Below are 13,962 nucleotides of genomic sequence, written 5' to 3' on the forward strand. Positions count from 1 at the left end.
TATAGTTATAATCACTATTGACTACTGACATGTGATGGAGGAGGAAGGTGGAGATGGGGGGGAGGTGAGACGAGCGAGGAAGCAATGGTCGAACTGTATTTTGTGTAGTATGCGTTACAAATTATCCTGGGAATTAGTGGGAAAAGTGCTGCAAAACCTGTATGTAGCTTGTGAAAAGTATGGAAGAAATAATTTGTATTTAAAGGCAAAATAAAAGCTGCATTAGCGTACTAGCATAAGGCTAGTGCTGCCCGTGCCGTGCAGGGTAATGTCCGATGACAAGATTGTTATTGTAGCTTCGTTACTAGTTTAAGATAACTGTTTGTACAGTAATAGAACGTGTCGTAAGAATATTTGTTGTAGTGTTTTGGCATTGATCTAAAAGTATTACAAGATTTGCGGAAATGTAAAACAGGTAATGTAACGGGCAGATGCGCCACAGGCGCCTTTCAGTCTGGCTGTTTACCTGTTTCTAATTGTCATGGAAGCTTTTACGGGGAGGGGTAAAGGCGCAGCTTGAGGTATACGAACCAGACAAGCTTGTTTTCGCGGCTAATTGAGAATACACAATAGATGGTGTGATAGATTAGAAAATTAATGTTTCTCGCAGACAGTAAAGAGTGCTGCAGGGCATATGTCTGCTATATGGAAGTTTGTAGTTAGCTAAAGATGTATTAGCTAGTGTATTAACATGATGGTGTGCAGTGAAAGGGCTTAAAGATGTATGTAATAAAAGTAAGGTACTGCTTTGCGAATGTATTTTGAGAGATTTGCTGTTTTTTATAAATATTTATACAACATTAAAAGTTACTCCGTGCCTGTATGTTTTTTGCGTGGGGCAGTTGGAGGCGTGCTAATATTTATAGGTTGTACCTTTTGTAGTATATACAGCTTATTGTGTTCTAAGGAATGAGTTAGATAATACCACCTGAAGTACGCTTTTGCTAGTTTTATAATTTGCTGCGCTTTAGTGCGCCCCGAAACCCCCTCCTGTACCGTTCCAAATTTCTACTTCAACTTAAGTGCGTGTGTTATAAACATGTACCCGTGCATTTGTGCTGCCCTTTGTGCACGTAGGGAAAGGAAGTGTGTATGGAACGGCACTTTTATGTGTTGAGGCGGCAAAAGTGACGTGCATAACAGGAAGAAAGTGGTAAAGATGGAGGGAGAAAAGGGAAAACCGAATGGTGAAAACCAAAAGTAAATACGAGCGGCAGTTATTACAGCAAGAAGCAAGAGGAGCTTCATAGCGATAGGGAGGGAGCGAGGGACTAGTAGTTGTGCAAATGGTGTGAGTTGAACGTGTGCATATGTCCTGTGCTGCTTGCGCTCGGTAAAAAGCATACACGGGGGCATGTATTGTTGTGGTAGGGTTGGATATACAAAAGCAGAAGGGGCCTAATAGAGGCTGTAATAAAAAGTGTGCCTTTAATGAGCCCTGATCTTGAAATACAGAATGTAGGGCAAAAGGCTGTAGAAAAATGGGGAGTAATGTAGCGGCGTGAAGCCTAGTAGTAGCGGTGCATAATGTGGCGGGGCATAGCAATGTTTGGCTTTAATGTGCTTTAATATAGAATGGAGTGTGAAAGGCTGTAAGGATAGGAAAATAGGTAGCAATGTAGCGGCATAAAGCATAGACAGTAGCTGCGTATAGCAGCGTTGGGTTTGATGAGCTTTGGAAAGGGCCGTAATGGAGGGAGAAAAGGAGGGAGCATGCGGTGAAAAGGAAAAGCAAACAGTAGCGGCATTTGATAGAAGCTAAAGGGGCCTGATAAAAACAGGGAAGGAAAGAGGAAGCGAGCGAGTAGGAGTTGAGGGTTGAGAAGCGCACTCCCGGGCTGTGCACTGTACGTAATTATATGCACATGCATGTTCCAACGCCATCAATCTGAGAGCTCAACAGAGCACGGCAGTTGTATATTTTATCGCGTCTGTTGGCCAATCAGAATTAAGTATTGCTATCCGCCAGCTGTCATTAGCAACGCTCACACCAGGCTGAACGTTGTAATTGTTACTTGATTGCAATGAGGGTTGTTAACAGCGGATACTATTAAGAAGGGCAGTCTTTTTAAGGTAGTAGATCACCCCAGCTAAATTATAATGCGCATTGATGGAAAGAACCATCGTTTTGAAATGTCAAAGAACGCCTCCGGCTTGAATTCATGAAACGCTGCGCCCTCAGGATCAGTTGATCATGCAAGAGTAGCCTATTTGTAAACCTAAAAAGGACGCGAGTGGTGCAGCAAATGCAGGCTGGTGAGTGGTGTGCGATGTGCGCGCAGCATGACGAGAGAGGAAAGCCAGATAATGCCTCTGCTCATCATTGTGCATGTAACCGCACGCTCCATGCCAGCCAAAAGCGTGTGGTCGGACTTTTAAAAGCCCTCACACTAAATGTCTTGCCGAGTTGCACATGCGCTGGCTCAGGCGAGACCTAAAAAATGAAACGTCCAACATCATTCACTGCAAATCAGAACTAAAATGTATTATACTCTAGAACACAGTGTGTAGGACTTTGTTTGCACCTCAATTCCATGTGCACCATAACTCTGTTTAAAACACCACCGTGGATGGCAGATTATCACCATACTCTCAGGCTCAAGCATGATTTTGCCACCTCACAGCTGGGCACTTTTATCAAAAAGCTTTCTTAAAGCATTCTATCGATGGGTGTACGTGGAGTGCACATTTTAACTTCCTCTCACCTATGAGAGTCTATAATTATTGTTCAACATGTGGACCATACACTATTCAAAATGCCCCTTGGAAGAATGCTACTCTTCAAGCCAATGTATATTTCTGAATCCACTTTCAAGACAAATATAAAAACATTACAATTGATGTTTGCAGTACCAACTATAACGCTCCTTCGTGTGATGGGGAACTCACACATAATTGTGAAATTCTGACAGCCAGAAAAAAATTAAGATATCCTATAATGTCCTGCGTAGATAAACAGGCTAGACAATGAGCCACTGAGAAATGCCCTCCCTGATGAGAGTGCACCAGATATTCCTGTTAACCAAAATTCAAAGTGTTCCAGGATTATTCATAAAGACAATTCAACGTGCATCAAAATTCCGGCGCAATTGAGAGGTTGGCAGATGAAATAGTCCGTCACAAGTGTGGTGGAATAAGTGTACTAAAGCTGATGGCACTTGTAACACAGCGGATGAAATATCTACCGCGTTTGTGACGGAGTATCCCGTCCGCTAAATTCTAAATACGGACCACAGTATGGACTGGACCACTGGATTGCACTAAATATTAACTGGTAAATTAAATAAGCAAAGCTTAGAATTCAGTGTGCATCAGAACATGCATGTATAAGACCTCAAGATGTACCAGAAATCAATGTCCTCAATGAAACAAGGTACAGCAAATTCAGAAATGTAACCTGGTATAAGAGCAGAGTGCAGAACTAAACTCAGTCATGACAGCAGTCTGCAGACTGGCATATGGCTGATTACTGATGGCCATGTCCACTGGCAATATGCGGAAAAAAGAACCAAATTATAGATTAAATTATGTGGTAAGAAAATATCAGTTATGCAGCACAGCCTGCCTCATACGTTTTTACTTTTTTGTCACTTTAACACACATTGATACAGTCTCGGCAAAAATGTCTTAAAAGTACGTGTTTAACAATTGAATACGGAAATAAGCAACTGAACGGTGACCATTTAGCCTCTGTAAACTGTTTACAACTGTCCATTACACCATGCAGCCATCTGTAAATTGTGAGAAGAGGGTGGACTGTGTGTCAGGCGTGTAAATCAAAGTTTGTGCATAAAATGCTGCAGAATCGCATAATGCTTGTCTATGACCCAAAACATTTGAAGCGTATTGACCCAACATGTATTTCTTCTAGACCTGTTGTAGGTCATTCTGTTACTCATGCTAGCTGTCATTCTGTCCTTATCCGTCATTCTTTCCCTATCCCCTATGCTCACTGTGCCTGCCGTGGAGTACCTGCGATGTCGCACATCTCTGCGTCGGTGGCGTTGGCCAAGGCTTCCTCCAGCTCGGGCTCTAGGGTGATCTGCTCCTCCTTCGGGATCTCCCTCTTCGCCTGCTTCGGAATAAAGGGCTTCCCTGAAGAGAAGACAAAGAGGTCTCAATCGCTGAAATACTATAAGAAACCCTGAGGATTCAACACAATTCAAAGCTTCATGGTGATAAAGTTACCTTCTCCCTCTTTGAAATAAAGGGTTTTCCTGAAGAGGAGACATTGAGGTATCAATCCTCTAGGCAGAACACACACAGGATTCAACACAAAACAAAGCTTCAGAGTGGTAAAGTTATGTTAGATTTACAAACACGCTAGTATTGTGGCTCTATGTATACATTATGTTAATGTAACAAATCCTGACTTATTTTGGTGTTTTAAATGGCACCCCCAGATCTTCTTTCAGCCGCTTTGTCTTGCCTTTCAACTTTGCCAATGCTTTTGCTGGTGCTACACAGCATCACCAATTTGAAAAATTAAATGGTTATTCCTGATGCCATTCCAATAAATTGGACACCAGTAATAAATGCCATCCTGCAGCAGTAAATTATAACAAGCATTTGCAATGCATAAGGTCTCGCATTAGGAAAGTTTGAGCTATTGGTATTGTAAATGACACATTTTTTACATATGTGTTGGTTTTGAAAATAGCAAAAATAATAGCTTTGTCATTTACAATGCCAATAGTTATAACTTGTGACACCTATAGCATTTGTAATGCAATATGTGTTGTATTCACGTGACTTAGATGTATTGATATTACAAATAACAATGGCTTTGAATTTTTTAAATAATTAATACTTAAATAAAAGTTATTGTAATTTATAAATAGCTTAAACTTTTGTAAATAACTTTTGTGAAGAATATGTTCAGTGTATTTTATTGTGACGAAAATCCAAGAACAGAAGTGAAATACTAACCTCTTTTTGTGACATTTGTAATAAAGCTTGAAACATTGAGAGATCATATTTGACCCAGTTGTTGTTAAATGGTTGCACAGATTGATGCGGTGGTGGCGCTGAGTGATGTTGTGGTGGCGACTAGTGATGCTGTGGCATTCAATGATCCTGTGGTAGCGCATAGTGATGTTGTTGTGCCCCTTAGTGATGCTGTGGTGATGCGATAGATAGAGTGAGTGGGATAGATAGATAGAGTGAGGGCGATAGATAGAGGGCGATAGAGAGATTGAGTGAGCGAGAGAGATAGATAGATAGATAGATAGATAGATAGGAGTGAGGGCGATAGATAGCTAGACAGATAGATAGAGTGATGGCGATCAGTATCTAAATAAATAGATAGAATGAGGGCGATAGATCGATAGAAAGATAGAGTGAGGGCGATAGATAGATAGAGTGCGGGCGATAGATAGATAGAGTGAGGGCGATAGATAGATTGATAGATAGATAGAGTGAGGGCGATTAGATAGATAGAGTGAGGGCGATAGATAGATAGAGTTAGGGCGATAGATAGATAGAGTGAGGGCGATAGATAGATTGATAGATAGATAGAGTGAGGGCGATTAGATAGATAGAGTGAGGGCGATAGATAGAGTGAGGGCGATAGATAGATAGAGTGAGGGCGATAGATAGATAGAGTGAGGGCGATAGATAGAGTGGGGGCGATAGATAGAGTGAGGGCGATAGATAGAGTGAGGGCGATAGATAGAGTGAGGGCGATAGATAGAGTGAGGGCGATAGATAGAGTGAGGGCGATAGATAGAGTGAGGGCGATAGATAGAGTGAGGGCGATAGATAGAGTGAGGGCGATAGATAGAGTGAAGGCGATAGATAGATAGAGTGAGGGCGATTAGATAGAGTGAGGGCGATAGATAGAGTGAGGGCGATAGATAGAGTGAGGGCGATAGATAGAGTGAGGGCGATAGATAGAGTGAGGGCGATAGATAGAGTGAGGGCGATAGATAGAGTGAGGGCGATAGATAGAGTGAGGGCGATAGATAGAGTGAGGGCGATAGATAGAGTGAGGGCGATAGATAGAGTGAGGGCGATAAGATAGAGTGAAGGCGATAGATAGATAGAGTGAGGGCGATTAGATAGAGTGAGGGCGATAGATAGACAGAGTGAGGGCGATAGATCGATAGACAGATAGAGTGAGGGCGATAGACAGATAGAGTGAGGGCGATAGATAGTTGTGTGTGTGGTTGTGGTTGTGTGTGTGGTTGTGGTTATGTGTGCGTGGTTGTGTGTGTGTGGTTGTGTGTGTGTGGTTGTGTGTGTTATGCTTTGTTTTTCTATGTTTTGTTATGAAATGTTTTGTTGTGTTTGGTATGCTATGTTTTGCTAGGCTATGATAGGTTTTGTTTTGTTATGCTATGCTATGTTTTGTTATGCTATGTAATGTTTTGTTTTGCTATTCTATGCTTTGTTTTGTTATGCTATGTTTTTTTGCTATCCTATGCTTTGTTTTGTTATGCTATGCAATGCTTTGTTGTGTTTGTTATGCTATGCTTTGTTATGCTATGCTATGTTGTGTTGTGTTTTGCTATGCTATGCTTTGTTTTGCTATGCTATGCTATGTTTTGTTATGCTATGTTTTGTTATGCTATCCTGTTTTGTTATGCTATGCTTTGTTATGCTTTGTTATGCTATGTTTTGCTATGCTATGTTTTGTTGTGTTTGATATGCTATGTTTTGCTATGCTATTATATGTTTTGCTATGCTATGTTTTGTTATGCCATGTTTTGTTATGCCATGTTTTGTTATGCCATGTTTTGTTAGGCTATGTTTTGTTTTGCTATGTTTTGTTAGGCTATGCTCTGCTCTGTTTAATTTTGCTATCCTATGCTATGTTGTGTTTTGTTATGCTATGCTATGTTGTGTTTTGTTATGCTATGCTATGTTGTGTTTTGTTATGCTATGCTATGTTGTGTTTTGTTATGCTATGCTTTGTTACGCTATGTTTTGTTATGCTATGCTATGTTTTGTTATGCTATGCTTTGTTATGCTTTGTTATGCTATGCTATGTTTTGCTATGCTATGCTTTGTTTTGCTATGCTATGTTTTGTTGTGTTTGATATGCTATGTTTTGCTATGCTATTATATGTTTTGCTATGCTATGTTTTGTTATGCCATGTTTTGTTATGCCATGTTTTGTTATGCCATGTTTTGTTATGCCATGTTTTGTTAGGCTATGTTTTGTTTTGCTATCCTATGCTTTGTTTTGTTATCCTATGCTATGTTGTGTTTTATTATGCTATGCTATGTTGTGTTTTGTTATGTTATGCTATGCTATGTTGTGTTTTGTTATGCTATGCTGTGTTTTGTTATGCTATGCTATGTTTTGTTGTGTTTTGTTATGCTATTTTTTGTTATGCTATGTTTTGTTGTGCTTTATTACGCTATGCTTGGTTATGCTGTGCTTGGTTATGCTGTGGTTGGTTATGCTGTGCTTGGTTGTGCTGTGCTTGGTTGTGCTGTGCTTGGTTGTGCTGTGCTTGGTTGTGCTGTGCTTGGTTGTGCTGTGCTTGGTTGTGCCGTGCTTGGTTGTGCCGTGCTGTGTTTTGCTGTGCTGTGTTTTGCTGTGCTGTGTTTTGCTGTGCTGTGCTGTGCTGTGTTTTGCTGTGCTGTGTTTTGCTGTGCTGTGCTTTGCTGTGCTGTGCTGTGTTTTGCTGTGCTGTGTTTTGCTGTGCTGTGCTGTGTTTTGCTGTGCTGTGTTTTGCTGTGCTGTGTTTTGCTGTGCTGTGTTTTGCTGTGCTGTGCTGTGTTTTACTGTGCTGTGCTTTGCTGTGCTGTGCTTTGCTGTGTTTTGCTGTGCTGTGCTTTGCTGTGCTGTGCTGTGTTTTGCTGTGTTTTGCTGTGCTGTGCTGTGTTTTGCTGTGCTGTGTTTTGCTGTGCTGTGTTTTGCTGTGCTGTGCTGTGTTTTGCTATGCTGTGCTGTGTTTTGCTGTGCTGTGTTTTGCTGTGTTTCGCTGTGTTTTGCTGTGCTGTGCTGTGCTTTGCTGTGTTTTGCTGTGTTGTGTTGTGTTGTGCTGTGTTGTGTTGTGCTGTGCTGTGTTTTGTTATGCTATGTAATGTTTTGTTTTGCTATTCTATGCTTTGTTTTGTTATGCTATGCTATGTTTTTTTGCTATCCTATGCTTTGTTATGCTACGCAATGCTTTGTTGTGTTTGTTATGCTATGCTTTGTTATGCTATGCTATGCTGTGTTGTGTTTTGTTTTGCTATGCTATGCTTTGTTTTGCTATGCTATGTTTTGTTATGCTATGTTTTGTTATGCTATGTTTTGTTATGCTATGTTTTGTTATGCTATGCTATGTTTTGTTATGCTATGCTTTGTTATGCTTTGTTATGCTATGCTATGTTTTGCTATGCTATGTTTTGTTGTGTTTGATATGCTATGTTTTGCTATGCTATTATATGTTTTGCTATGCTATGTTTTGTTATGCCATGTTTTGTTATGCCATGTTTTGTTATGCCATGTTTTGTTAGGCTATGTTTTGTTTTGCTATCCTATGTTGTGTTTTGTTATGCTATGCTCTGCTCTGTTTAGTTTTGCTAACCTATGCTATGTTGTGTTTTGTTATGCTATGCTATGTTGTGTTTTGTTATGCTATGCTATGTTGTGTTTTGTTATGCTATGCTATGTTTTGTTATGCTATGTTTTGTTATGCTATGTTTTGTTATGCTATGCTATGCTTTGTTATGCTTTGTTATGCTATGCTATGTTTTGCTATGCTATGCTTTGTTTTGCTATGCTATGTTTTGTTGTGTTTGATATGCTATTATATGTTTTGCTATGCTATGTTTTGCTATGCTATGTTTTGTTATGCCATGTTTTGTTATGCCATGTTTTGTTATGCCATGTTTTGTTATGCCATGTTTTGTTAGGCTATGTTTTGTTTTGCTATCCTATGCTTTGTTTTGTTATCCTATCCTATGTTGTGTTTTGTTATGCTATGCTATGTTGTGTTTTGTTATGCTATGCTATGTTGTGTTTTGTTATGCTATGCTGTGTTTTGTTATGCTATGCTATGTTTTGTTGTGTTTTGTTATGCTATTTTTTGTTATGCTATGTTTTGTTGTGCTTTATTACGCTATGCTTGGTTATGCTGTGCTTGGTTATGCTGTGCTTGGTTATTCTGTGCTTGGTTGTGCTGTGCTTGGTTGTGCTGTGATTGGTTGTGCTGTGCTTGGTTGTGCTGTGCTTGGTTGTGCTGTGCTTGGTTGTGCTATGCTTGGTTGTGCTGTGCTTTGCTGTGCTGTGTTTTGCTGTGCTGTGTTTTGCTGTGCTGTGCTTTGCTGTGCTGTGCTTTGCTGTGCTGTGTTTTGCTGTGCTGTGCTTTGCTGTGCTGTGTTTTGCTGTGCGGTGCTTTGCTGTGCTGTGTTTTGCTGTGCTGTGTTTTGCTGTGCTGTGTTTTGCTGTGCTGTGCTGTGTTTTGCTGTGCTGTGCTTTGCTGTGCTGTGCTGTGCTGTGTTTTGCTGTGCTGTGCTTTGCTGTGCTGTGCTGTGTTTTGCTGTGTTTTGCTGTGCTGTGTTTTGCTGTGCTGTGTTTTGCTGTGCTGTGTTTTGCTGTGCTGTGCTGTGTTTTGCTATGCTGTGCTTTGCTGTGCTGTGCTTTGCTGTGTTTTGCTGTGCTGTGCTGTCCTGTGTTTTGCTGTGCTGTGCTGTGTTGTGTTTTGCTGTGTTGTGTTGTGCTGTGCTGTGCTGCTGTGCTGTGTTTTGCTGTGCTGTGCTTTGCTGTGTTTTGCTGTGCTGTGCTGTCCTGTGCTGTGTTTTGCTGTGCTGTGCTGTGTTGTGTTTTGCTGTGTTGTGTTGTGCTGTGCTGTGCTGTTTTGCTGTGCTGTGTTTTGCTGTGCTGTGCTGTGTTTTGCTGTGCTGTGCTGTGTTTTGCTGTGCTGTGCTGTGTTTTGCTGTGCTGTGTTGTGTTTTGCTGTGCTGTGTTGTGTTTTGCTGTGCTGTGTTGTGTTTTGCTGTGCTGTGTTGTGTTTTGCTGTGCTGTGCTGTGTTGTGTTTTGCTGTGCTGTGCTGTGTTGTGTTGTGTTTTGCTGTGCTGGTAAGGGTATTTGAGGGTGTGTGTGAGGGGGTGTGAAGGTGAGGGGGTGAGGAGGTGTGTGAGGGGTGAGGGGGTGAGGGCGGGAGGGTTGTGTTGTGTTTTGCTGTGCTGTGTTGTGTTGTGTTGTGCTGTGCTGTGCTGTGCTGTGTTTTGCTGTGCTGTGCTGTGTTTTGCTGTGCTGTGCTGTGCTGTGTTGTGTTTTGCTGTGCTGTGTTGTGCTGTGCTGTGTTGTGCTGTGTTGTGCTGTGCTGTGTTGTGTTGTGCTGTGCTGTGTTGTGTTTTGCTGTGCTGTGCTGTGTTTTGCTGTGCTGTGCTGTGTTTTGCTGTGCTGTGTTTTGCTGTGCTGTGCTGTGCTGTGTTGTGTTTTGCTGTGTTTTGCTGTGTTGTGTTTTGCTGTGCTGTGTTGTGCTGTGCTGTGCTGGTAAGGGTATGTGAGGGTGTGTGTGAGGGGGTGTGAAGGTGAGGGTGTGAGGGTGAGGAGGTGTGTGAGGGGTGAGGGGGTGAGGGTGAGTGTCTCCAATGAATGTCACTGCTTCGCCTTCTTTGAAAATGTTCAGTGCTGCAAATAGAGCATGCCTGCCCTAATTATCACAGCATGAGGCCCCAAAGTGATAATTATCACAGCATGCAGAGAGCCGCCCCACGCTGCTGGAGCACTCAACTGCACATTAGTTATAGTTGAGTGCTCCAGCAGCCTGGGGGCCTGTTGACATGCTGTGATAAGTGGGTCTCATGCTGTGATAATTGTTGCAGCGCCTGAGGAAGTGGAGACTCCTGCTGGGATAATTGGTCTTGTGGTGCCTCAGGAAGTAGAGTTTCATGCTGGGATAATTGGTCTGGCGGGCTTGCAGCGCCTGACGTCCAACAAACGTGCACAAGCTGCTCAACCTTGAAGAGCGTTCACAGACCTGGGTCGGCTCGTGCCCAGCTCTGTGTCGGGCTCGTTCACAGCTGCTACTCCCTTGACAGGGAGCAAGGCGGCTATAGAACTCGCTGGCGGGAGCGCTTCGCGCTCCAACGCCAGGCGAGCCCTAAAAAGTGTGTCAAAATTCCTTATTTGAAGAATAATGGGCTAGCAGCAAATTGCAGCTACCAGACCCACCAAAATAAAAGAAAAAAATGAAAATAACAAAAACCTGAACGTGATGGGAAATGGTAGGGAGGAATAGTAGCTGGGAAGGGTGGTGCAAGTGCACACCATGGACCATATGATCAAGGGGGAAAGAGAGCGGCGAGGGAGCAACAGAGGAACTGGGGGCGAGTGTTAAAAACCAAAATCCGTGTGGGAAGGGGATAGGAGGGGCAAAGGAAGGAGCAGACATACTTGATGGGGTGTGGGGATGTGAGGGGGAAGCAGCACATGGGAGATAGAAAATGAAAACACTTTCTTTCCCATGGCGTTCTAAAAGGAAAAAAGTATTCATCTTATGTGGAGCCGTGGAAGGATATGAGTTGTCCAATCAATACAATGGAGAAGAAATTACGCCCTAGGGGAGGTTCAAACAAGAAGCTGAAGGCACCCTTTGTTTGGTAACCTGTTCATTATTTCTCACATGAAATTCCAACGGGGTTGTTACAACGACTGCGTTGTAATTCCGCATGCCATTACCCCGCAAGTCATAACAACCATTTGTGGAGGGGGGGCACTGGATGTTGGAATAGGTTTATTTTCTATTCCAACTCCAGTCTTTGCGGACACTAGGGAAGGTGTTGGGTTTTAAATCCAACACCTTGTGGAAAAGTAAATTTTGCCATGTTGTATGTGCCTACGTGTTCCCCATCTTATGTTATATGTGCATGATCGATATGCATGTATTCCCCTCTGATCGATTAAAGACGCAATTACAGTTGTGTCCATCTCTAGTATGTCAGTTTCCAGTCCTCGTGAATACAACGAATCTTAGGCCTATGTAAAGCTACGTTGCCACGTTTTACAGTGTGCACGTTAATTCATTGAATTGTCCCCGTTTCTAGGCCACAAAAAGGGCCCGGACTCAGATTCAGCTCCTGTCTCCTGAACCCTCTCCGAGGAGCGATACAGCCCCCACCTGTATCCCTGACCCTTCACTTACTTCATGCCTCGCAGTGCCCGGCCAGGCCTGGCTCTGCCTCCCAGTCTGCTAAAAGTATGTTATGTTTCTAGTTATCAGTCCAGCCCTCCTTCTCTGCATTCCTAAGCTACTGAATCGCATCAATAGTTTCCGTCATAGTCTAGCCTTTATGTCTCCATGTAAGAGAAATACTGTATTAATATTCATAGAATATTCCTCGCACACACACTACATGTAGAATAATGCATGCACCAGTCTTAATGTCTGTTAGCCTTTACCCTGATAACTTTTGGATTCTATCAGCATGTTCTCTAAACGCCAGATACTAGATAGGTTTTAGGTACATGTCGCTCTGACACTCCAGACTTTTAGTCTCCTCTTCTAGCACAGAAGTCATAGCCCCCCAGTTCTCCCTAGTAACACGTCATTGTCAGTTTGCGCGCACCACTAGGTTAGAGGTCCCAGCTGCTCAGGTAGCCCCCTCCATGTTTCCGCCCCTTTTATGACATATTCTGTTACGTTTGCATCACATGTCTATGTATACGCCCTGTACACGCCTTCTTGTTACATCATGTTGCCCTTATCTCTCGCGACTGCTACAAACCCCGCCTACTGCTACGCCTACTGTATTGAATGCAATGTATTTTGTTTAACTATATATACTAATGTTCTGTTATTAAAAGTTATGCGCATCATTCCCAGATCCGGCCCGACAGCTGCCGGGCCCTGCCATCCTATCCCTGTACAGGCTGTCCTGTTCCTGTCCTTTATGCTTGATTAAAGCCTGTCAACTTCAGCTACCTCGTATCTTGACTCTTATTTATTGAGCTACCTGTTTATTAATTATAGTCAAAAATAGATCCGGTAATTAATTATTTATTTACCACATAATGGCGCCCGAATAGGTACTTGCCCTTTCCCCACGCGCCGGAGAAGCCACGCAGGCCCCCTGATCCTCTGCAGCCGTGACGGAACTCTACTGCGCACCAGCAGATATTTCTGCTTCAAGTATCCCTCAGGCCCACGGAGGAGACGGAGGTTGCGGTCCAGCGTCCAGACGAGGCGGTGGAGGAACGCGGCGAGTCCCGACCAGAGCCCAAGCCAAGAGTCCAAGGTCCGAGGTATCCGGAGGCCCACCTGTAACTGAAGTCCGAAGTTCGTCCGTCCGTCGTCGTAGCAGTCCAGTCCAGTCCAGTCCGAGGCCTTCCGTTCTTGCTGCCCGGTGAGTACCGTTGCTGGGGTAGTATCTAGACAGGGTCAATTAATTTGTCTCTGGTCCGTGGGTTTGGGTACACAGATCCAACACGAAGTGTTCACCTAGGTGGACGCGGGTCCTGACGTGTCTCTTTATGGGACCGGTAAGTTTTCGTACTGTTTTAGCAGTGCATCCAGTCATTCTAGTAAAGTTTCTGTTCTAGTAAGTTCTGTTCTCGAGAAATTCATGTGTTTCTGTTCTCAGTATTCCAGGTAGTATTCTGTCAGAGCTGTTATTTTAAATGTTATTTCATGTGTTTTCAATGTCGTGGTATGAGTGATTTGTTTTCTTAAGTTATTATTGTGTTTATCGTGTATTGTATTGTGTCTAGATTCCAGTCTAAGTTATGCCTCTGTTCACGAAGTTACGTCAGTTAAAAACCAGAAAAGGTCTGCTCAAGGAAGCAGTTCCTGTCCCGCCTAGGGACAGTCCAGGTCATTTTATGTATCATAAACATGGCATAAGTGCCATACTATATCTAGACTTATGGGTGGAGTACACCAAGGAATTAGACGAAAAGTATAGATGGCCCGTATCAGGTACGTGGGATGCCGAGTGCATCATGCGAGTAGAAGAAGTATTATGGAAAAAGAAAGCCAGACAGTCCCAGAAAGATGCCATCGAGTTATGGCGCAAAG

General features: G+C 42.9%; 1 protein-coding gene across 1 annotated transcript in view; it reads right to left on the minus strand.

Moving 5' to 3' along the window:
- Positions 1-13,962, minus strand: part of TMOD4 (tropomodulin 4) — a 124,736-nt gene that overhangs the window by 67,260 nt on the left and 43,514 nt on the right. Inside the window, exon 4 of the mRNA XM_078669206.1 lies at positions 3,973-4,095. Coding sequence (XP_078525332.1) covers positions 3,973-4,095 — 123 coding nt within the window. The remainder of the gene's footprint in view (positions 1-3,972; positions 4,096-13,962) is intronic.

Source organism: Lissotriton helveticus, chromosome 12 (genome assembly GCF_964261635.1).
Source record: "Lissotriton helveticus chromosome 12, aLisHel1.1, whole genome shotgun sequence".
Classification (NCBI taxonomy): Eukaryota; Metazoa; Chordata; class Amphibia; order Caudata; family Salamandridae; genus Lissotriton; species Lissotriton helveticus.